At 39.1% G+C, this 25,891-nt stretch overlaps 1 protein-coding gene across 1 annotated transcript in view; it reads left to right on the top strand.

The window, feature by feature from the left end:
- Positions 1 to 25,891, top strand: part of LOC139452881 (apoptotic chromatin condensation inducer in the nucleus-like) — a 39,028-nt gene that overhangs the window by 6,205 nt on the left and 6,932 nt on the right. Inside the window, exons 4-15 of the mRNA XM_071234518.1 lie at positions 9 to 64; positions 7,523 to 7,900; positions 8,789 to 9,007; positions 15,716 to 15,826; positions 16,969 to 17,027; positions 17,870 to 17,912; positions 18,485 to 18,537; positions 18,850 to 18,874; positions 20,351 to 21,982; positions 23,534 to 23,639; positions 23,840 to 23,867; positions 25,755 to 25,819. Coding sequence (XP_071090619.1) covers positions 9 to 64; positions 7,523 to 7,900; positions 8,789 to 9,007; positions 15,716 to 15,826; positions 16,969 to 17,027; positions 17,870 to 17,912; positions 18,485 to 18,537; positions 18,850 to 18,874; positions 20,351 to 21,982; positions 23,534 to 23,639; positions 23,840 to 23,867; positions 25,755 to 25,819 — 2,775 coding nt within the window. The remainder of the gene's footprint in view (positions 1 to 8; positions 65 to 7,522; positions 7,901 to 8,788; positions 9,008 to 15,715; positions 15,827 to 16,968; positions 17,028 to 17,869; positions 17,913 to 18,484; positions 18,538 to 18,849; positions 18,875 to 20,350; positions 21,983 to 23,533; positions 23,640 to 23,839; positions 23,868 to 25,754; positions 25,820 to 25,891) is intronic.

Genomic DNA, 25,891 nt, shown 5'->3' on the forward strand with positions numbered 1-25,891 from the left:
TCATTTAGATTTCGGCATTCCAGTGGATGCAGGAATGCCCCGACAGGAAGTTATTGAACTGGCTGTAAGTACCAACCCAACATCTTTGTAATTGATGTTCCATTAAAGAAGTAATTTTCCAAAGCTTGACTTGCACTGGATTTCTGCTCTATTCAGTGATCATGTGACAATGTAGAGTACTGTTTTACTGTACGTGTGTTGCTACACCATTGAATGTACTCAACCAGGGATGAAAGTCTTGCACATGTTTTGATAAGGTGAGCAGTTAATATGACTGTGAACTATAGCAATTTCATGGATGAAATTAGCAATAGCTTGCAAGCCCGGAACAGCCTTGTAATGCTAGAGATATCCTAAGGGCAAGAAGAATTTCAAACATTTTTGGGTGGTATTGCTGTTATGACTATTCAGGCTAGAAGACATTCTTGGCTAATTTCCATCCTGCTTTCTAGGTGAACAAAGGATTTGCCCATATGAAATGAGACTGTGGACCAAGCAAATGTTCTAGTTACGAGTTTCTTTTTCTTTTTAAATGATTCTATTTGTCTGGTTTCAATTGTAGCAGATTTAAGAGGAACGCCATAGGAGGGCCGTAAGAAAAGTATCTGTCAAGGCTAATTTATTTATATGACCATCCCCATAAACAACTGCTAAAAATGTTTCATCGATAGTGGCTGTCAAAATGGAGTTTCTTGTTTCAAATTCCCAACATCTGACTGTCATCTGATTGTGTAATGCACCCGCCACCACTTTTAGTGAAATAGTTACAGTTTAGGTGAAACACAACTGTCTCGTACATGCTATTGTTCAAAGTCCTTTCCCAATGATTTTATGTAATGTGTTTTTTCAAAGATAGTAAATCTGTCTATTCACTTAATAATATGTTACTAATATTGAACACAGAGCCCGCACGTTATGTTTTCAAAATGAGTGCAACTTGCATCATGCTCTTCTCCTCAATATTTCAATATTTCAATATTTTGCAGAAATACTGTTGACTACATGTAATGCTTGTCGTAAGAGGTTACTAACAGGATCGGGTGGTCAGACTCGCTGACTTATTTAATGCATGTCATTGTATCCCATTTGTGTAGATCGATGCTCATGATGTCAGTCACTGGATTATCTGGTCCATACTTGAATATTTACAGACCACAGTTGTACAGCTGGAATATTGCTGAGTGTGGCATTAGGCAACAAACAAACATGTAAAGGAAAGCAACAGTGCCGTATTGTATTTGCTTCCATTCATGGTTGGGTGCATAAGCTCACAACAGCGATGCATGTCCAAGTTACATTAAGCGAACTGCACTTCTGTGTATTATTCACTGCAGTAGATTATGATATGTATGATATTGATTGTATAAGATCTGTACAGACTCCTAAAGACGTACAGATATAAGGGAATAGGTTACATTGGGTAATTTGGCACAGTGTTGCTATACATTTTTTAAAAGGAAGTTCATGTATGTTTGTACATAAGCAACATAAAATAGAACTTTGCTTGTGAATTATTTTTCATAAAGAAATCTTGTTAAAAGGACACATGTGGAAATGTAATTTTTAAGCTTGTCCTTTCTCACAGTATGCATTTCTTCCTTTTTCTTTTGGGCCTTATGTGGAAACGTGCTTGAACAAAGTTTCCAGTTTCAAAAAACAAATCACCCGAACACATCCCAACATCACTATGGTCCCCACCCACACAAATGGGTCTCGCAGTGTAACCCCATGGGTTGTGACTTTGCATGATCTGATCCCCTGACTACCCTTGCCACCCCTAGAGGTGTAACCATACAGGGGTCGCGATACGATACAGTGTTTACTGGTACAAGCTTAGCCAAGTTGATGTCTTTCTGCGCTCTAAAAGATGTGACAAGTACAATATCTTGAAGAAGATATAAAGTGTTTATTTACTGTTATAGCAAATTGTCAGCAATACACTATGTTTTACTGAAACAACAAACTGGCTTTGAAACTGTTAAACGTATTTCATGTTTAAAAGTACCGTATTTTCTAGAGTATAGTGCGCACCCCTCTCTAGCAGGTTCAATATTTTGGGAAAAAAGACATTTGAATATTATGTGCAGAAAAAAATTACACCGTACCCCAGCGAAGTCCATCAAACGAACGGGTGATGAGAAACTTCTTCAGTACAAATTCAAAATTTGAGATAAAAAATCACCAGACATGTTGATTTACCATTTAAATTGTATTTTTTGTTCAGCTAGGCATTGTTTTATATCCAGGGATTAAGATTACCTTGTGTATTTTCTCGTAAACTAAGCCAGACACAGCAATCAGCTGTACACACGTTTTCTTGGAATCTACCGGTGATTCGGTCAAGACACATCCAATGATATAACTTTACAGGATTTTAATGCAAGGATCGGCAAAAGTCTGACCAGTCACCGTCAAGGCTCCCGTGCACGTGATAGCATGATCGTGAGAATTACGTGGACATAGAATTGTCCAACAAAAACAAATATGACTTTTAACGAATCAAAGTATAGCATTTATGATATGTTTATCCATTTTCTGTCAACTAAAGTTCGTTTCAAGGCGTCAATAGCAGTAATCTGACCGTGGTTGCTGTTGAAAACGGTAAGTTGTGCGATCTTCCGATCGCTTCACACACGATATAATTACATTAATTAAAACAATATCAAAAGGAATTTTGAATAAAATTAATGAAATAAGTTACAAACATAAGTCCAGATTTACAAAGAACACTTTTTATAGCCAGACAGTGTAATTACATGAATAATTTGCGTACTTCAGGATGGACTTGTTGACATGGTATTTCCGGTGTTACGTGCTCACGGTAATGTCTTTCCATGGAGGAAAAAACATCGAAACTCATTAACTTTTGTATAATGCACACCCCCTTCTACACAGCTGTTTTTTGGAGAGAAAAAGTGTGCACTATACTCAAGAAAATACGTAAGTAAAACTGTGTTATGAAAATATTGTATGTTCGCGATACATACTTTCAAAATTGATGCATCGTATCGTGGGCTGTGCATCGGGATACAATATTGTATCGCCATATCGTTACACCGCTAGCCACCCCATTCTCTTTCTCATCGCCACCCAGTGGAGACGTGTATTGGGTTATCGAGTATACGTTTTTGGGTTACTTTGCGTAAGCTACCTCCACATTCATTGCATAATTTACAACACTATTTCATTTGACGATGGGTACTAAACATGTCTAATGCCTGGGCCATCTGCATTGCCACTGAACTTAATGCGCAAGCCTTTAAGTTGTGCCTACACAATTGCCATAATCGGGAGTTGACAGCGGGACACGGAGCATGAGCCTTCCTCTACTAAGAAGTCAAAACAGGACACCAAGCTCCACCCAGTTCTGTCGTGAAGCCTCCTCCAGTGTCTTACCATCCCGGCCTTGTCAGTTGAAGATGACGGTGTCTTGGACAGTTTCCTTACCGATGATGTTCCTGCCACATCGGACAACCCGGCTGTCACCAGCGTGCCCGTGTCCGAGCCTACATCGGACCAGCCTCAGACGTCTGCATGGTTCTCTCTAAAGACAGCATGTCCCACATAAATTCAAAGACTCGACCGTCGTCCTTCCTAGTGCTCCCTGACCAGTCACCTATCGTCCTCCGTTATTCCATGCAATGTTCCAGCATTCACAATGCTGAACGATTAGTTGCAGGACAAGGTCTCTTCCACATCACTAGCGCAGGTTTTTTATGTCGCCCTGGAACGATCGTGCCAGTTCATCCTCTACTTCTAAGAATTGTCAGAGCCAAGATCAATCTCACGCTTCAGAAAAGGATCACTGTGCTTTAATGCAGAATCGCACTTCCCGGAATCAACATTCAAATCGCTCATCGAAGAATTGACAATCCTGATCTGAGGATTGCCACTCTCCTCGGGTTCAATACTTTTGTGATCAACATTCTTGGGATTGATACTCTACGGATCTAGATTGCATTGGAGTTACAGATTTGTCACAGATCTCTCCTGATTGACATGACGATGACCATCTTTCAGAGGATGACTCCTATACTGATTTGGCTGATCGATAGTCGACTTGGTATAGCTCCCCTTCTGCAAGTTACCTGAATCGTTGGGATTGTTCCTACTCCTACGACTCAAACCCTCTGCAACCGGACTTCCGGCTTTTTCCGGGGATCACCTTCGCCACAGGGAATAGTCCTTGACCCTCTTCTTCACATCAAACCTCATCACCGATGGACACTCAAGCAGATTGCCGTTCTCCTTGTAGATCTACGTCACTGTCTCATCTTCAGTTCCTAAATTGCCTGTTTCGGCAACTACTACAGAAGTCCCTCTGTCTACCCTGCCCCTGACTGCCTTCTGAGACCATCGTGACCTCACTAGTACTTCGTCTCCAGAAACTCCTGCAGGCTGTGACAACTGCCCTCCCGCACCGTTCAGGTCAGCCAGTAGTGATTGTCTAGTTCCGGAGAAGGTCCACTGCATTTTCACATGATATCGTCCACTGCATTTTCACATGATATCCATTGTGCTTCTTCAAACAATCATCCGGCCAGGCGACCACATGGTCAGTCTAGACCTTTAAGACACATACCCATCCATCAGGGTATGGAATCTGGAATGTGTTTGGATGATTGGTTGTTGGAAGCTGGTAACGTTGTTCAAACATGTTTCCACATTAGGATTGAAAGAAAAAGGAAGAAATGCATAGTGTGAGATAGGATGAATATATAAATATACAATTAAGTGTAAAATGTTCAATTTACTTGTTTGCTTAATACTTTATAAACAACATTCAAGTGTATTGAGAAGAGCTTCAAGATGCTTGTATCTCCCGTAATTCAAGACCTGCTCTAAAGGTTGATATTTGACCTAAAATGTTGGGAGCAAATGTCAGTAAAAAGTCCAAAATTTGAATAATTTTCCCATTCATGTTTTCATTGTTGTTATACATATGGTAGTTATACATGTGGAAGTTATACATATGGTAGTTATACATGTGGTAGTTATACATATGGTAGTTATACATATGGTAGTTATACATGTGGTAGTTATACATATGGTAGTTATACATATGGTTGTTATACATATGGTAGTTATGCATGTGGTAGTTATACATATGGTAGTTATACATATGGTAGTTATACATGTGGTAGTTATACATATAGCATACATAGTTATACATATAGTAGTTATACATATAGTAGTAATACATATAGTAGTTATACATATAGTAGTTATACATATAGTAGTTATACATATAGTAGTAATACATATAGTAGTAATACATGTAGTATACATACATATGGTAGTTATACATATAGTAGTTATACATATGGTAGTTATACATATAGGAGTTATACATATGGTAGTTATACATATAGTAGTTATACATATGGTAGTTATACATATGGTAGTTATACATATAGTAGTTATACATATAGGAGTTATACATATGGTAGTTATACATATAGTATACATAGTTATACATATAGTAGTAATACATATAGTAGTAATACATGTAGTATACATACATATGGTAGTTATACATATAGTAGTTATACATATGGTAGTTATACATATAGTAGTTATACATGTGGTACTTATACATATAGTAGTTATACATATAGTAGTTATACATATGGTAGTTATACATATAGTAGTTATACATGTGGTAGTTATACATATAGGAGTTATACATATGGTAGTTATACATATAGTAGTTATACATATAGTAGTTATACATATGGTAGTTATACATGTGGTAGTTATACATGTGGTACTTATACATATAGTAGTTATACATATAGTAGTTATACATATGGTAGTTATACATATAGTAGTTATACATGTGGTAGTTATACATATAGGAGTTATACATATGGTAGTTATACATATAGTAGTTATACATATAGTAGTTATACATATGGTAGTTATACATGTGGTAGTTATACATGTGGTAGTTATACATATAGTAGTTATACATATAGTAGTAATACATGTGGTAGTTATACATATAGTAGTAATACATATACAGTGATCGCTCGCTATTGCGCTCTTCGATAAAGCGCTACTTCGGTTACTACGCGCGGTAACGCATGGCTCCCAAAATTTATGTACACTTTTATTACTGATAGTTTTACACAGACATAATTGTATTGTTGTTCGTTGTTCATTTGCACATAACGCTTCTCATTGCATAATCAACCGTTTATCGCTGAATGGAGTTCTAATAATCTGTTTGAAAACATCCGCGGCAAGTCCCGGAAATACGATTGTTCAACTAGTTAACTTTTCACACTATCGACCTTTGATCTTAGAAGCGCATGCATGCAATAAAAGAGAACCACAAGCGAAGTTTATATTCTTAATTAGTGGGCAATCCAATTTGAGGCGACACTGTCACACACATGTAGTTGCTGTCACAACACGGCGGTCATTCATTTCGTAATTGCGCTTTCGTAACATCGCCTGGTTTTTTCCGTAGTTATAGCAAGCGATTTCATTGGATTAAAATTTGTTTCTAATGACGCTTTCTTGCCGAAATCTACTACAAGTTTCGTGATTGGTCAATTTTGAGCACGTGACCTCAGGCAGCCAATCAAATTATAGCTGTGATACCAAGCTCGTGTTTGATAAATTTCAGAAGTTGGCGAAAGATTTTTTGTTAAATCGTGTTAATCTGAACGTTTTTAGCAGGAAATCACGATATATATTAAAAATATGGAACTTCGCGAATGTATCGTGCTAGGTTACGAGCTGTGACAAAGATTTTTCATGCATATATTTTTGCATTAAACATTGTTTCCGAGCCGAGAATTCAAGGCGACGAAAGCCGAGATGTCATTTGACTTACATTACACGCGATTGCACGAAACGATGGAAATAATAACTTAGATGTAAGTTTGATTACTTTTAGATATATTTTTGTTGATTTTATTTATCACTTTGTATAATATATTTAAAGATTTGTTTAAAACGTCTTTATTTTGCTCTTTGATGTGGACCCGTTGTCGAAATGTGTGTCTGAGAATTTTATTTTCAATAACATCGCGGGAAATAGTGAATAATTTTTTAATTTATCGATTAAAAATGATAAATTGAAATGGAATACGTATTTCAGACATTGTGAAATGTGACAGATTTAATAAATGAATGATATAACAGGTAGATCTAGGTCCATAAAAATATATACTATTTTGATGTGACGTGAGATAAACACATATTGATGATTTGAGATTTTCCGAGCGAGCGCCTCGGCCTCGGTTAAACGGCTCAACGTCTACAACGCCCACCAATTATTTGGACCCCATTGGTAGCGTTATAGCGAGCGATCACTGTAGTAGTTATATATGTGGTAGTTATACATATGGTAGTTATACATATGGTAGTTATACATATGGTAGTTATACATGTGGTAGTTATACATATAGTAGTAATACATATAGTTGTTATACATATGGTAGTTATACATATGGTAATTATAAATAAGGACTTTGCATGGTTGACTTGTGTTTGATTTATTTCCCAACAGATGGTTCTCCTTCAATCCAGGGAATATAGAGCCCAGTCAACTAATGCTGACAAAGCAAGGTCTCCAAAACAATATTCAACATCTCAAAGTAGAAGAAGCACGTCAGATGAAGATTTATTAGATTTGGACATCCCAAGCTCATCAAGGAGAGAAGGAAAGAAATCTCCAATTCTTAACAAGTCTCCTGAACCAAGTACATCCTTTGCAGACGAGGATGGTATAGGTTTATCTTTGAAGAGGACATCCAGAAGGAAAGCCTCTGCAGAAGTAGAGGCGGAAGCATACAAAGATGATCCTGGAGACAGCTCGCCTGATGAGGTGATGGGAGGAAGCAGAGATGCTGGGGATGATGATGAGAGGGAACCACCTAGCACTAGGGTGAGTAGAATTCCGTGGATTGTAATCATAGGACAATCCAAGCCTGTAGATTCCAGCTGTTCAAAACTTTAACCAGAATGTTATCCTCACAATGTCTCTGTTCAAACTCAGTACGATATATGTCGCCATCTTCATCTCTCTTATCTCTTACCTAGCCTAGAATATCTCTCACTCATGAGAGTTATTTGATGATTCTTAGACTCGTGCTATTCAAAATAATGCTATTGCAATGAATGGGTCCAGGGTATTTATTCATAAAGTGGAGATATTGTACCCTGGTTAACTGAGGATGAGATCCTTCGATGAGTTCCTATTTTGGGTCAGTGTTCTGAACCTTTATCAAATGCATGACTATGAGTTCCCAATTATTTGTAATCAATGTCCCCCGCAGTTATATTGCTTGAATTTTGCAAAAAACGGAGAAAACCCATACTCGCGCACTATTATCTATGTGTTTTAGTTATGTGAGCTCAGGTGGTAATAAGCCAGATTCTGAGTGAGTAACCGCCGCTGTGGTCTAGTAGTAAAGCATCTGCCCAGAGTGCTGAATGTAGGGAGTTCGATCCCCGGCTGCCTCTACCAAAAGACGTTAAATGATGGTACTTGTTGTTACCCTGTATTGTGCTCGGCATTAAGGGACTAAAACAAGGACTGGTCGGCTTGGAGTCAGTGTACTGTGTCTGAGTTGGATATTCATGTCAAACTGTGGCATGGTATCTCACTAGCACTATAAAATCAACAATAGTCCAGACTAGTTAAAGCGCACACACGCACGTTGCTATGTAAGTCCAATATTCTTGAACACAACATTACACCCCAATTTCATCAACCTCACCTTCTGAGTGAGAAAGGAGTATCACTCTGTAAGAATTTTGTCTGTTGTCTCAGAATCAAAGGAAGATTGACTCAGAGAAGCGACAGAGAAAGCGAAGACTTACCGATGAGGCTGCTGGTGATGAGAGTCCCAGCTCCCAGGAGGCAGACAGCGCTAACACCAGGCTGAAGAAGTCCCGCAATCTGCAACTGAACAAGCAGCAGCTGGAGACGATGCAGGCAAAGACGTCCACGCTACTGAAGAAGTCAGCAGCCAAGGTCAAGTTCTCTCAGGTATTACAGAACTCTTCTATGTCCAAATCAGGGTTGGAGCGAGAACTTTTGGATTAAGAACTAACACTGGGACATCAGATTTTTGTTTCAGTAACCCCATCCATAGTTTTGATAAGTCATATGTTTGAGGGAAAATGGTCATGTTTCAACTATTTGGATAAAAATGAAAATGGGAAACGATCTATTCCAATTTGTTATTATAGCAGTAGTAACAGCACTATTATTGATAGTATCTTTTGTGCAACACCCTCCATTGGGTGACGTACTGACATACTTTTTTAATTTTTTGTTTCATGCATTTTGTCTAGTTTTTCCACACATGGTCGGTCAAAATAAAAATATATGTTATTTATTTAGTTAGATAGTTAGTTATTTAGTTATTTGAAAGTCATTCTACCATGGAGTTAAAACTGCAGGTGGCCTTTTAAAACACTGATAGTGACTAAGACACAGAATAAGTAAGGTATCATAAGGACTATTAGAAATTTGCCATTTTTAAGGGTTTTGCTAGGTGTTATCAAATTATAAGGACTTGTGGATTAAAGATGTTAGTTTCTACCACTGGTAATACACAGAATGATAACCCTGGGTGAAACTGATGACCCACATTTCATGTTCATGAAGGAAGCTCATTGAAACAGTCTTATTCCACCTGTGAAAATCCAGGTTAGAATTGGTCTAAGAGCCGACTAATATAATCAGGAGACTTGGTTGATGCATGTCATCGTATCCTAATTGCATAGATTGATGCTCATGACGTCAATCACTGGATTGTCTGACTGGATTACAGACCACCATCATATAGCTGGAATATTGCTGACTGCAGCTTTAAACAGCAAACGAACAAACAGTCTTATACATTAGAGGGTTAGTGTATTTGAAACAATACATATTGTAATACCTTTGTGGTATACTGATAAACAGAATTTTTTTGTTTCTTGAAAAGTTCTTGTTTGTCATTGAAAACAGATCAGAATTTTTTTGGCAGTGATAGAAACTAACATTTTTGGTCCTCTAGTCCTTATAATGATAATAAATAGCAAACCCCTTAAAAATGGCAAATTTCTACTTGTCCCTATCATACCTTAACTAGTAGGCAGTTTGGCAAGGACTGTAGGACTAGTGCCAATTCTCATCGCAGCAATTGGTTCTATGAAGTGTTGCTGAAGATATCTGACACCATGTGACTTTTACTGTGGAGTTGTCATTGGTTCTTCAGCGATATACCTGGGTTACTTGTATTAAGGGGTTCAGAGGACCCCAGGCCTTTAATTGTAGCGGTTACAGGTATACATGGTCTTGATAAAATACTTTATCATACCTCCATGTCAGAAGGATGAGATCTTATTAGTCCACATGATATTGATAAAATACCCTGTATCCCGACTTGGAGGGAAACAAAATTCTCAGCGGAAGAATAAATCCCTTGTATCCAGCAACGAACAAGACAGGCTGGACATGGATTCTGACAGGGAGAATTAATCCCTTATTCACAACATCAAAGCAAAAAGCTGCAAGCCTTTCTTTGTGAGTCAATGAAAGTCACATTACATATCACAAGTTAACCTCAGCACAATCAAACAGCAGTTTTCTATCAATTTCAAATTTGTTTTTGTTTCTTTCAATGTCATATTAGAACATGTGACGATGGTGTCGGTAAGATGAATTCGTTGTAGCAGCATCCCTCGGGGTACATGTGGTTTTATGGGTCCCTCGTTAGGTTTTGTACCATGGGCCGGATGCATGAAACCAGGGGCGCGTTGCAAGCCACGAATCGCTAAGAGAAAGCAAATTAATCGCTCATCCTGGTGTCTGCAACAGTTGGAAGCGTTTGCGCACTCTTCCAAAATGGCGGCGCAACTACCGCTTTATTGCCTTGGCGTTATGAAGATCATAATAGAAGAGGCTCGATGACGAGCTGATCAAATTTATGACTACTTTGAAGATGTGGAGCAGACTGAGGATGATGGGGGTGTTGGCTGCCTTTGCTCATTTCCTCGTTGATCCAATCAATAATTCCTTGTTCCGCTGTCAAAGCAAGCCGCCATTTTGGTTTGAGAACGAAGCGACCTCAGCCAGCGATTGTTTCGCTTGCAAGCGGCTGAAAGTTAGCGCACTGTTGTGAGGCGAATCGCTGTACATCGCTTACAAGCGATTGGCGCTTTGCAACGCACCCCATATGTACCCCTCGTGATACTGCTACAACCTACAATCACTGAAGTGGTGCCTTTTGCTGTTATTGGGACCGCAGGGATTTATCAATTTCTGATGGCTCTTGTTCTATAATGTTTTTATCATGAGGCCAAGGGGTTAAGAAGATAATTTCTGTGTTATATACCGTATTCGACGTAATAAGCGCCCACGGCGATATTTGCTAATATATTGGCCAGTGAACAATCATAATTAGCACTCCTTCCGATTGATCAATGTACACAAGACTTATATATTCGTGTATAATACGCCCTGTGTTATATGCACACTTAATTATGGGCAATTAAATTCTGGAAAAATATTTCTGTCGTACATTTCAGGCTGTCAGCATAAACCACGAAATTTATCTTTTAACTTTTTCACTAAAATAATATTCTAATAAGAGCCCCCTGTTTCTAATTTTGAGAGCGTCCTGGGCGCTTTTTACGTCGAATACAGTAACACCAGGTTACTATCAATTGGATTTTATGACATCTTCACAACAGTCTGTTTGTTATACATTTATAGTCCATTTGGAGTTGTCTCCCTTCAAACACTGACCATAATGTCAGATGTGCTTGGGACATGATACGTCTTCTAAAGTAAACATTTCCAGCATATCTGTTTTCTCAAAGAAGGAGGAGGTGTATTCTAGGGAGCAGGAGATGTGAAAAAGCAAGTGTAGTAGTTACAGTCTGTGCACCCAAAACTTAAGTCTACGAGCCTGAACTTGTATTTTGGCATTATTTTCATAATATTTTGTTCTTAGTATCTGGACTATAAACTGATAAGATAAACAAGTAGAATCTAAACTAGATTCTGGTTTCTGACTTGTGGCTACAATTGCAGTATCTGTGACATTTCACAAGACTTCACAAATCTTCTCAGGTAGCCAAGTGGTGGTAGCATTTGCTCGTAATGTGGATTGCCTGGGTTTAATTCCCCACTTTGATACAAAGTGGGAAGCCCATTTCTGGTGTCCCTCACTGACATTGCTGGGAAATTGCTAAAAGCAGTGTAAAACCAAATTCACTCATTCACTCAAAGGGGTGGTGGGGAAGCCTAGCGGTTAATGCCTTCAGTCGTCACATCTAGGGTCCGGGTTCGATTCTCCGCATGGGTACAATGTGTGAAGCTCATTTCTGGTGCCCCTGCTGTGATATAGCTGGAATATAGCTAAAAGTGGCATAAAACCATACTCACTCATTCACACTCACTCACTCACTCACTCACTCACTCACTCAAAATGTAGAGGGTTTCAAGATACATATGGAGCAAACGCTAAGGAACCTTGGAATTCACCTCCCCTAAATTAGGAACAATAATAGTTGTATGCAGGTCAACAAATTCAAAAATTCAAAATTGCTAGAATATGCATCATTTTACATGACCCACTCAGATCAATAAATTATGAATTAGATACAAATTCCATTCCATTTCATTATAATGCCAGCTGTTGTTTGCGGCTTGTGATTTGCATGTCAGTCAACATAAACTATACTGAATAGGGCACAAGCTGGAACACAGCAACTACTGAAAGTGGCCAGACAGGTTAGAATTTTGTTCATAGAATCTTGACTTTGTTGTACTGACATTGCTTTTGTAATCAAGACTCAAATTTCTTTATCTACATTAAAGTGAGTTACAAATAACTAGATGTGTATCAATTGAATTGAATCATCCCTGCATTGTCATGATTATAACTGATGTTGGTTATACATTGCCGACAAGATAAGCCTGTGAGGTCAATACTTACTTAAGTTAGAATATTGAGGGTTTTGAAAGATGGATAAATGAAACAGTGATAGAAAACCTTCTGAACTATTTGTTTTAATTAAAAGTCAACCTAATTTGAGGCATCTACAATAATCAGATCTAGGTCCGTTGATGCTGCAACTTTCTTGCAATCTGCTGCTCAAGGGCATGGCAGACATGATAGGACATTCCGTCATGGGGAATAATTCCTGTAAATGCAGTGATAGAAACTAATGTTTTTAGTCCAATAGCCCTTATGATAACATATAGCAAAACCCTTATTTGCGGCAAATTTCCACTAGTCCTTATGATACTTTAACTATTGGGCAGTTTGGCAAGGACTATGGGACTAGTGATTATTTCTGGTGCTGAAATATGCATTGTGGGAAGGAGAGAGTACAGTCGCAACGCTTGCCTAAGTTGAAATGTTCCTAATTGCTTTCATATTATGTCTATAGTGATACATGCTGTTGCGATGCGATACTCAGTGGTTTACCTTGACTTCCAGACAACCCCCAATTACTAATGTCAAGGTTACAAATATGATGGTCCTGCGCAGTAATAACATGATGTACTGTACTGTATCTTTTCTGCGTCTATTCTATACATTTGTGGGTATTGGACAGACATTTCTGCGTCGCATAAAACCGTGGATATATATCTAGGATAACTATATATATGACACCTGGACACTTGATATGCTCAAGACGCCGCGATATAACTGGAATAATGTTAAAAGCGGCGTTAAACCCAACTCACTCACTCACTGATATGCTCAAAATTAGATATTTAGAATAGTATGGTATTTGTTTCCCAATTTTTTTGCAGTTCTGTATATATAGGCCTTTTGGGCCCTGAGGTTTAAATTAGGACAGGTCCTTGGTTCCTTGTAGTTGTCTGCTATGTCTGACCCTACATCAACTCTTCTGGGGCTGTAGTCATACACCTTGTTGTGATATGATTCATGGACACTGGACATGACAGGGAAGCATTTCCATCATCAAAGGAAATGAATATTAGCCCAGCTGAAAACACATTCAGTAGACTGAGTCATTTAATACAACAGTGGGTTTGATGTGTTATTGTATATTCCGGAATTGTTTTGTATCAATACATGATCTGTTGATATGATGTGCAGTGTCACATCTTCACAAACCTAACGGTGGCACGGGTGGCCCAGTTGTCTAAGGCGCCGCGATTCGCTGTGCAGAATTGGGTCCCTTGGGCACGCCAGAAACCTGTGATTGTGGGTTTGAATCCCGGTTCCCCCCGATTATGTTTCTAGGTTTGTCAGCACCATACCCATGCTTGTGGGTTTAACCGAAGTGGTAAACGTCTGAGACCTGCATCATTTCAGGCTTTCCTCCCACATTAAGCTGACACGCCGCGATATAACTGGAATACTGTTAAAAGCGGAGTTAAACCCAACTCACTCACTCACTACAAACCTAACCCCTACATATGCCCATCATATTGCCTTTTATAACCATCATATTTTAATGTCATACACTGTATGTGCATAAATGGTCAGACACCACCATAACCATACTTGTGCTTGTGCTTTTCACCAAAATGGTACACATGCATAAATAAATCTTCAACACAGTGTAAACCTAATTTCGCGAAAATGATGTTCTCAATCACTGTCTCAATGTATTATTGATCATCAACATGACGCAAGTGACCAGTAATTGACTAATGATTGAACGTAGCCTTTATTACGAAGAATGATATCTTATATTGTCCCATTCATCACTGTCAAAGAGGAACTACACTCAACGTAATTGATTTGATTCAAATCGTTCAACCGACTTTCTTGGTATTTGGACTCAAATTTTAATGGCCAATATGAGACAGAAGCAATGTCGCACGTGGCACCATGGACAGTGTCTTGACCTCTGGACAGAGACACCAGACCGTAAAGCATTGGCTTCCTGTAAGAGGATCATTGTGCAAACCCACTCATGCATACATTATTATAGACTATTAATCTTGGTTTGGGCTTTGGGTTTCACCTGCACCAGCTTTGGGATTTCCTCAAACATGCCAGCCAGGACATGCAGAAAACCAGCAACGCCCTTTCCTTATGTTTTTATGCCACACTACAATGTGTTAGGGTCAGAAATAGTAGGATGCCAAAGGCATCTCTTCAGCTGTGCCTAGATAAACTTGATGACATTGTCACAGCAAGTCAGAAAATAATAACTTCAAGCCAATGTGAGAGCAATGTTTGGATGTAAGATGTAACTTTCTGACAACATTTTATCAAGTAATAAATTAAAGATTTTAGCATTTTGAGTAAGGTGATGGCTCTATTCAATCAAATTACCATTGGCGTTCCAGCCCTCTGACTGTTGGAACAATAATAGGACCAAACACTGACCCAACACTGCAGAATATATCTGTTTCATAGAACTGTTAATATTGCTAGAACAAGGTCAGTGTTGGGAAATCCAGACTGATGAATTGATCTTGATGGTCAACTGTCTTTACTTTGAATAAATAGATGATGCTTAAGTCTGTCTGCATGCTGGATGTTTGTGATCTTGTTAATGATCAACAGTCGGTGCCAAACCTTTTGAGTCTTCCAGCCTGAGACTGTCTCATGACATCATAGATATAAGTGTTAGTGTATGGAGTTTTGTTTGGCAAATCTTACTAGGCCAAAAGAAATCTTATGAGACTAGTGGATTATTGATTGGCTAAAGTGTCAGTTGATTTCTGATCTTCTGGATGTCAAGTTGGTCACCTTTATTGTTCTAGGAAACTGCTGGCTCAAGTGGTAGCCAGCCCAACCAGGTGATGGAAGATGATATAGATGAAACTCAGGCCCCGGGCTCACAAGAGTTGTTTGAAGGAGAGACTATCCCAATGGTGAGAGGTTATACATCTTCATCCAGTTGTGCCTTGTACCTTTTGAAGGTCAGGATATGTCACTGGGAGTAGGAGGGCCAAGCAAGCCTAGGCGTCACATATGGCATGACAGTCTTCTTGTCCCATAGGCATACAAGAATCCTATGATTGCAGGTTCTCATCCCAAATTAACCATAATTATCATTTGTAGTTTTCTCAGCACCATACTCGTGCTCATGTGTTTCAATAACGTAGTAGATGTCTTAGGCTAAAAAAAATAATAGTCTTGGTTCGCAGGCACTGTCCACATCATCATAAGTTCTCCTGTACCTTTCGTTTTTACTTTCATTTTAAAAAAAACGCTTTAAAAAATCCTTAAATATTCCAAGTCCAGCATTAGTCAATTACTGTATGTAAGTATTTTACTTATCAGTGAATACATTTATGTCGGGCGGCCCTTTCAAATGTTGATTTACACAACTGTTTATTTGGTTACATACTAGTTTGAACAATCCAAAACAACAACAAAATCACCCGCCCACACTATATTTTCAAATGCCATTGCCTGAGAACCATTTTTTAAAAACATTTTCACCCTAAGACCTGCATTGCTTTTATGTTTTCTCACATATTAAGCTGATTAGCTCTACAAAATGACCACACGGACGAATGAGTAGTGTTACCATGGTTATGATAATTTTGGATGTCATCATCAATCATTGGTTTCATTTGACTTCTTCCAAATGATCAGTTATTACTGTTATGACAGGTTACTTGTATTTTGTGTATTATCCTGGGTTTTATCATGATTTGAACTTCTGTCTCTTTGTTTGTTTGCATGTTGACGAGGAATGAGTCCGTGTGCAGAGTAGACAAGACCCAGTAGTGTAGCCAGATCAGTGTATTATGTCAGCACAATGACTCATGTGCTGCAGTATGACTCACATACTTCTGACCCCAGTGGGGGCTGTCGGGTAGCCTAGTGGTTAAAGCGTTCGCTCGTCACGCCGAAGACCCGGGTTCGAATCCCAACATGGGTACAATGTGTGAAGCCCATTTCTGGTGTCCCCCGCCGTGATATTGCTGGAATATTGCTAAAAGCGGCGTAAAACCAAACTCACTCACTCACTCACTCACTCTGACCCCAGTCACTCCTGTTGCAGGACTTACCCGGAACACCAGTCTCAGATGAAGAGGCAGACCAACACAAGGGCAGGACAAGGTACAGCCCATAATGGAGTTTTTATACTGTATAAAGTATATACTCCTAAACAAACAACACATAGGTGACATTGACATGCATATATGAGAGACATTAGCACATTTACAATGTGTGAAGCATGAATAGGATGTCATTTAGTTCCAAATTAGTCAGATCAAAATCTAACGACCAAATGCGTAATCCGGACGTGACTATACTGAAAAAGTAACAGCACATGAGAACAATGGGATGAATGCACACAGATGTTAAGCATGCGGCATATGAATTTCCATTGCTGGTAAGGCCAATCTCAGTCTGGTTGATACCACTGACGTCACAGGGGAAGATGTTGCATCAAAACAACCCCCCTGACAGGCTGTCTGGATCAGGGACTGGCCTCAATCCTGGCTTTGCTGCTTCTGCTGGGAACTTTAATACTAGGTGGTTGTTTCTGTGTGTTCTGTCAGGCACTAAGGCCATGTATTCTGTCAGGTACAAAGGCCATGTATTCTGTCAGGTACCAAGGCCATGTGTTTTGTCAGGTTCTAAGGCCATGTGTTCCATCAGGTACTAAGGCCATGTATTCTATCAGGTACTAAGGCCATGTATTCTGTCAGGTACTAAGGCCATGTGTTCCGTCAGGTACTAAGGCCATGTATTCTGTCAGGTACTAAGGCCATGTATTCTGTCAGGTATTAAGGCCATATGTTCTGTAAAGTAATTTAAGGCCTTTTATTCTTTCAAATATTCTTAGGCTATGTATCCTGATAGGTGCTTTAAGACCATGTGTTCTGTTTGGTGCTTTAAGGTCATGTGTTCTGTTAAGTACCCATTAAGATCATGTTCTGTCTCTCTTCCCTCAGGGCCTTGAGGAGTGCAGGCAAGAAAGGCACAGTTGCAGAAAACGTAGGTTCTTTGCATTTGTTCTTGAAACAAGAGATCGCAATATCAAATAGTATACAAAGTCTTATTTTGGGGTCACCAACGACAGAACAGTTGATATCCAAGAAAACAGCAAGTAAAGAATTAATTTGATATTCAGATAGCTTCAGTTGAATGCCTAGTATTTTTCCCTGAGGAGCCAAATTCCATCGATATTTTCTTCTCTTTTTCTTTTCTTTTTCCAATATCGTAAAAAAAAAAAATTTAAATTCCACTAAACTGGTTATTCCTGAAATTATATCTTGAAGGTCGTTGAGATTTGTTCTCCTCTTGGGAAAAACCTAAGTATAGTTGAGGGCCACACAATCTGCACATTCCACAGAGTGAGAGGTGTTGGGCATGTTCATCAAGGTTTTCTTGGCTATCTTGGTAACAGTCCGCGAGCGGAGTAGAGTAAAAAATAACACAATTTATGTTAAGACTAAATTCAACTGAAAATGATTCTGAAAGACATTTTCAGGCCAGCATTCTCCCATATTTGTCTGAGAAATTGGTTACTCTGATGGAGATCTATTCTTATTATGTTTTCTTTACAGGATTCTCATTTGTCCCCCCTGATTCCCATGAAACGCAGATACTCAAAAGCTGCGTAAGTATTAACTTTATTGCTTGTACACTTATGTAACTATGGCTTATCTGCCATTTTCATGGATATATGTGGATGACTCGGTTTGACAAATGTAAGTTATTAAAGTAGTGAACAGTAACAGAGCTACTGAAAAATCACTGGGAAAGTTTTCTCACCTTTCTAGCTAAACCATCTAATTTCTGTCCTTTCAATTTGTTGAATTGAACACATTTATATTCCCACTTTGGTCCTATGGATTTGACCTTGATTTGTAAACTCTTGGTCCTGGTGTCTTAATGAAATCTTTTCTTTCTCCTTTTTGGACCCAAACAGGTTACTCAGGAGGTCACAAGAAAATGTAAGTTCTTCCTGTTCCTATGGAGTGTATCACACATAGAACATCCCTCGTGCATTTGTAGTAGGGAATGAATGGCATAATATCTCTTGATACTTAGTTTGTCCATTTTAGCATAAAATATTCCGTGTTCCATGTGAGCTGGCTAACAAGCAGTTGTTGCTATCAATCAGTTTGTGATTGACTCACATTATGGTTAGTTCGAAAAGTATTATGCAATGAGATGTAGCATTTTGTTAGGCAGTTGGAAATACTCACCCAAGTAGTTGACTTGATTATTTCAAAAATTTATAAATATTAATACACAATACCATTTAGAAAGCGGTCAAATGTAACAAATGTTATATTTGGGATAAAACTTTCTTAGTATAGTACAGATTCTAGTAACTTTGTGGGTTGAATCCCATACTGCCAGAGTGAGGCACCTAATCTCCAGCACACAATGTCAGCGATATAACCCATGTTATGTGTCATTGGGCCTGTGTTGTTTGTCATTGGGCCTGTGACCCGTGAAGATCCGGGGTAGAATAGGTCTTCAGCAACCCATGCTTGCCGTAAATGGAGTCTATGCATGTCATAAAAGGCTACTAACGGAATCGGGTGGTCAGGCTCGCTGACTTGGTTCACGCATGTCATCGATCCCAACTGCATGGATCGATGTTCATGATGTCAATCACTGGATTGTCTGGTCCAGACTCGATTATTCACAGACCGCCGTCATATAGCTGGAATATTGCTGAGTGCGGCGTAAAACAAAAAACCAAAGCATCATTTGGCCTGTATTGTGGGTCACTGGGCCTGTGTTGTGGGTCATTGGGCCTGTTATGTGTGTCATTGGGCGTTGATGGGTGGATTACTGCTCAAACAGTTGGCCACTGGATTGCCTGGCCCGGACTTCCACAAAGTGCAAGGGGGATATAGAAATGGGTGCTGTCTGTCTAGTTTTGTTTCTGGAGCAGAACTAAAAAAACATGAGAGATATCTTAACCAGACTGGGCACTTAAATAGATCTAGTGGTGAACTGGTGCCTTTTGATAGTTTGGGACTTTTTTCAAAAAACATTTTGAGTCTCCATTGCAACGTTTTTGACTGACTGAAAATGGTGGTAGTGATCCTTCCGTTGAAAAACGTACAATATTTCTTGCCTTGCACACAACCAGGCATGTCATATTGGCAGGGGATGAGAGTATTTCATGCTTGTTCTTCTTTTATTGTTAGACCCTTGTTCCATATTTGAAAATGGTAAACATTCATGAAATTATTGCATGATTCTATTGAACATGACTACATATCCTTTGGAAAGTAATATTTCATGTTAAGAATCAGTGAAAATATGTTTGACATGCATCTTATTGACCTGGACCGTGTTTCTGTCAACTTTTGTGTTGGAATGAGAAATGGAATGAAATATTGTGGAAATTTCTTTCTTGTTGACCCATTTTGAGAGTTCATATGTGTGTTTTTATTGTATTTTGTCAGGACTTTTCCAAGAGAAGCTTCTTTGCTCCTGTCTCTGCTGACCACATAGCCTACACTAAAGTCATCATCCAGCTGTTTGATATTTATTTCCGTAAACTGAGCAAGGAGCAGGTGAAGGCAGACTCGTATATTGAGTGGGGAGAATCAGTTAAGCCTGGCAGACATATGACCCGTACAATTGATGCCAAAGGCCGTGGACAGAAATCTTATTCTTGGAGTTCGGAGTCTGATGAAGAAGTTACCATTCGTTTAGACAAATCTTCCGACGAGGGAGTTGAGAGCGGTGAAGGTCGTTTAAGAATGAAATCACGGACAGGAGAAAGATCATTACGAGCAACTAAATCTCGGAAGGTAGTCCACAATAGTAATTCTCCTGATAGTCCGAAGAGCTCTGAGACGGATGTGAATGAACATAAACGAATACAGCCACGACGGATCATCCCAACACGAAGAGATCCTCTAGATGCATCAAACGAGGACGAGGACGAGGAGAGTCTTCCAGATATTGGAATCAGTTCAAGCGACAAACCCCCTGAAGCAGGCCAGTGTCGTTACAGTGAGGACACACAGACAGACTCACCAGTCTACCCAACACTTGTACCCCAGACACTAGCCATGGAGGAGGACCTCTATATGGCTGACACAGAAACATTTGAGCCAGAGCTGACTGAAGTTCAAAGCAGGGACTCGGACAGTCCCATGGAAATTCAACCAAGGAAAACCATAGTGAACAGCCCAACTGAGATCCAGAAAAGGAGGACAATAAAAAGACCGGATGATTTGAAAGAAAGTGACAGTTCTGATCTTGCCACAGAAATTCTGCGCAGGAGGTCGTTAAGAAAATCTAGTCCATCAACCGTGACCTGCTCTCAGGATACGAGAAGGGACAGTGTCAGCCTCAGCCCCAAACTTCCTGGAAGTCAGGCAAGTAGTGGGAGTAGAGAGTCAGGTTCTTTAATTAACTCTCAAGGGGAAATTAAATCTTTCCAAAAAGCAAGGCCAGGGAAGACAGGCACTTTTAATTTTGACATAGATGAAGACGATTCCAAAGATTCAGATGTTGGAGGTTTTGTTACCAAGAGAAAGCCTGCAGTGAGTCCCAGGCAAGTTGTTGGTAGTTCCCTGTCAGTGTCTGAGAGAAGAACTCAAAGGGACGTACAGGACAAGTCTGTCAGAGGTAAGGAAGAACCTACAATAGACATTGTGTCATCAGATTCCAATGAAGGGTCCCCCGGAAAGGAGAGACTTGCCTCTCCCCATGAAAGCCCTATTCTCTCTGTACGGAGAAGCGGACACACATTCACTAGGAAGAAGCGTTCAAGCATGACAACCACAAGGCAAGAAGCTACTTTGGATGGGTTCTTCGTTAAAGACAATTCTGATTTTGTAACAAACAGGATTGGATTAAAAGTGAGGAATTTGAGTCCTGATTCTAAACAGCCTTCAAGGGCTTCAACATCAAAGGACAGAATCATTCCGATAATTTTAACAGACACTTATGAAAAGGAATCCACTTCTGCTGATAGTTCTCCAGAAAAAGCGAAGAGCTTGAGGAGTGAGTTGCACTTTGCTGACTCTGACGATTCTGGGGATGTAGTTCAGTCAGGACCAGAGCTGGACACAGAAGGAAAGGTAATAATTTAAGATTTAGATTTTGATTGTTTGCCAATCACACCTCTTGCCAAGGTTCCACTCCCAACATGGGAACTATGTGTGAAGCCTTCTCTCGTTTTGGTGCGTGTGTGTCCTAGTTACCCCCGTTCGAAAAACAGGAGCATATAGCGACCAACATGTCCGTCCAAATCTCTTTCCATTTCCGGAGCAGAACTCCTAAACCGTTGTATATTTCTTTTTGAAACTTGCTTAACAAATATTTCTAGTGGTGCCTTTTGATGATTTTGGATTCATATTATTTTTCATACTTTTTGTGTTTTCATGATGATAAGTTGGACTTCACTGAAAATGAGACTTGTGCTCATTTCCAGAGCAGAATTCCAAAACCATTGAATATTTTCTAGATGGAACTCTACATACAGATCAGTCTAGTGGTGATTTGGTGCCTTTATTTGATTTGGGATATTAAAACATACTGAACAGCAATTTTTTTCTTCACTGAACAGAAGGTATCCAATGGCAATGAACTAAAAGTGGGGTATAAGTAGCCAAACTCCATTTCCAAAATGCACCAGACCACCGGAATATTTCATCTCCTGAATGATGACTCTTGTTTGATATTGCTGGAATATTTCCAAAAGTTGTGTCCAGCCATTTTGCTCTTTTTGTGTATAAAAGTACATTGGTGACACTTTATTGATTGATCAGTTTACAGAATAATCAACCAACCAGAGCCACAAGCAAATCAAAATATATAAGTTATTATTATTTGTCTCTTCTGAATTTTGGATGGAGTAGAAAAATGCACATACAACTACGAAATGTAACCAAAAGTATGAATTATTCTTTGAATAAAAGCATAGATGTACAGCCACTGGAAACACCTAATGAAGAGGACAATAATCTTTGCCTTGCTTAATCGTCATCCTACTCCGACAATGTTCTGCCAACTAGGAACAAGAAGTCAGTATTTTATAGGGCTGGCTTAAAAGATCAATAATCAGAATTATCGTAGATGAGAAGTAATATTCACAATGATCAATATGAAAATTGTGTTATCAATAATATCTTACATAAACTATTGTAATGAAATAGAGTTTGAAGTTGCTGAAGCAGACTTGTTTTGTCCACTGCCAAAGACGGAAAGCAACTGAATCCACATATACATCTGTCACCACTCACCAGTGACGTGAAATAGGTTGTTTTGTCTCTGATCTTTTTGTATATTTGCTGAAAGTCACTTCTTTGATATTTATCGATAATTGGTCAATATTGAGTTAACGGTAATCAATCTCTAAGATCTTTATCGATAGCCAGTGCTAGTACTACCCAGGTTTAAGTTAGTATTGTATTGAAGCAAACCCTTGAAATAATAACGTGACTGGGACATGATTGAAGTTTAGGAATTTACTTTGGTGGTTGTTCAAGATCAAAAATATATATTTAAGATGTGAAGGAGATTTATTCATTTTGAATACTCCCAGTTTTTCAGTCAGTGAATGGACAATATTATGAATTAAAGAATTTGTTGGTCTTGCAATGAATAACGTTTCACTTGTGTGTTCCTAGATCCAGTGCCCAATGTGTTCAAAGCTGTTCCGAGTTAACCTGATAGAGCGGCACGCCTCGGACTGCCTGGGTCAGCAGGAGGTGACGTCTACTACAGGAGATGATGGTATGCAATATCAGTCTGCCACTTTAGCCACTAGTCTATCACTTCACTAAGCAGGACTTTAGATATCTGGACACCTCACTAAATTAATTTTTGACCTACATTACCTTGCACACCTAACTCTCACTTTGAGACTAGGTATATCTATTTTATGACTAATAAACAGCTAACATGATTTGTTTCATATCATATTTGTGTTTCAGGAAACCTGCAAGCTTCTACATCCACAAGGTAGGACATTCTTGTTGTGTCCCTAAATGAAATCCTGGTCCAATGAGGGCCCCAGAACCATATGCTATAAGCAGTCTACGAATATTGAGAGCATATAGTGACCACCAAGTCAGTCTGCTTGTCTTTCCATTTCCAGAACAGTCCTAAACTGTTGTATATTTCTTGTTGAAACTTGTTATACAGATCAGTCTAGTGATGCCTTTTGATGATTTCGGACTCATATTATTTTTTATACTTTTTTTTGTGTTTTTATGACGATAAGTTGGACTTCACTGAAAACGAGACTAGTGCTCATGTCCGGGGAACCGGGGAATATTTCTAGATGGAACTTGCTATACAGATCAGTCTAGTGGTGAACAGGTGCCTTGTGATGATTTGGGATATTAAAAAATACTGAACAGCAATTTTTGTCTTTATTGAACAGAAGGTATCCAATGCAATGAACCAAAAGTGGGGTATAAGTAGCCAAATTAAGATTTCCAAAATGCGCCAGACCACGGGAATATTTCATCTCCTGATGCCATCATGGCCATCAAGCCATGTTTTGCTGATGTCAGTTGTAGTATACCTGTAAAACGGTGCAGTCCTAGAGCTCAGGATTTCTAATGTAATGCAGTATTTGAGAGCATGATTTGGAGTTTTGATAGGTTACAATTAAAACAAACTCACACTGTTTTGGTATCAGGATACTATAGTATATGTTTGTCTTGGACTGGAATTAAGTCAAACACAGTAGCTTCCTGGGCCCTCTGTAATTTCAGTGGGCAACATTTGAAACTTCATGTGACAATGGCACAGCCAAGAATGAACTTTGTTGACCCCATGTGGAATGTGGAGCAAGACCGTTCCCCAGCACTTCATGCTTGTTGAAAGAGCTGACTACTGAGGATCTGATCATTCTGCTGTTGTTTTGTGCCACATTGTTAATGACCCCCTTTCACTATGACCACGAATATCCCGAATCAGAAACTTTCGAAATTCGTGATGATTCGGCCAATAATAACTTTCGTGGCTATGAAGAATGCCAGGAATGGGTTAAGAAACATGTACGAATTACAAGATTCATGTACCGATCATGCACGAATTGTAAGAATCACCTACGACTAAGTTACGAATATGCCGAATGTTGTTCTTACTTAATTCTTACATGATTCGTAGTTGACTCGGAACATTCATGGCTGTTTGGGGATGTTTTCAGGTTGAGGACAAGAAATTGTGGGATCCACAATGCGCTAAGAATATCCAAGAATGCAAAAGAATCGATTATGAAGCTGTTACGGAACATAAAAATTAATTAGGAATGGATTACGATATGGCTACGAAATTGCAATTATAAAAAAACAAACAACTTTCTCGCCTATTCAACAAACTCAAACCAACTGTACGAATGTTTGGGAATCAAATAAGATTCATTTGAGAACTTCAAGAAATGATTGAGATTTATCTACGAACATGAAAAATTACCTATTCGGGGTCACTCAGGATATTCTTGGTCGTAGTGAAATGGTGGCATAAGAATGGAGTATTGGCCCAGTAGATTCTGAAATGACTGTAGTTGTAAAAGACATGAATAACAGTGGGTCTAGCAGGACACCTGCTCAAGATTGGGGAGTTCCCAACGGAAATCTAGAGCGACATGGTGTCTTCCCAGATATATTGTGTAATGTTTATTGTGTGCCCCAAGTACCCCAGTGTGTGTCATGTGACCAGAGTGAGTGAATGTTGTTTACTGTCAGTCAGCAATTACACATGGGATGAAATAATCAAGTCCGAAACATTGGTTTTGATTTTGAATCCTCTTTGCTGGCTACCATGATAAAGCTGATACTGCCACTGCTGCGGAAAATGTCATTTATTTACTCATATCTTTTATTCTGAACTTCACAGATCTAGGCATCAGGAAAGTGACAAGGGAGACTACTCTGGCAGGACCAGAATTGCTAAGGAACAAGGTAACATACTAGCTCTACATCAAGGCTATCAAATCAAGTAATAATGATTGTTTAATGCGCCACAGTTAGTAA

This window comes from Haliotis cracherodii, unplaced genomic scaffold, assembly GCF_022045235.1.
Source record: "Haliotis cracherodii isolate W230 unplaced genomic scaffold, xgHalCrac1.p SCAF_9, whole genome shotgun sequence".
In the NCBI taxonomy this organism is placed as follows: Eukaryota; Metazoa; Mollusca; class Gastropoda; order Lepetellida; family Haliotidae; genus Haliotis; species Haliotis cracherodii.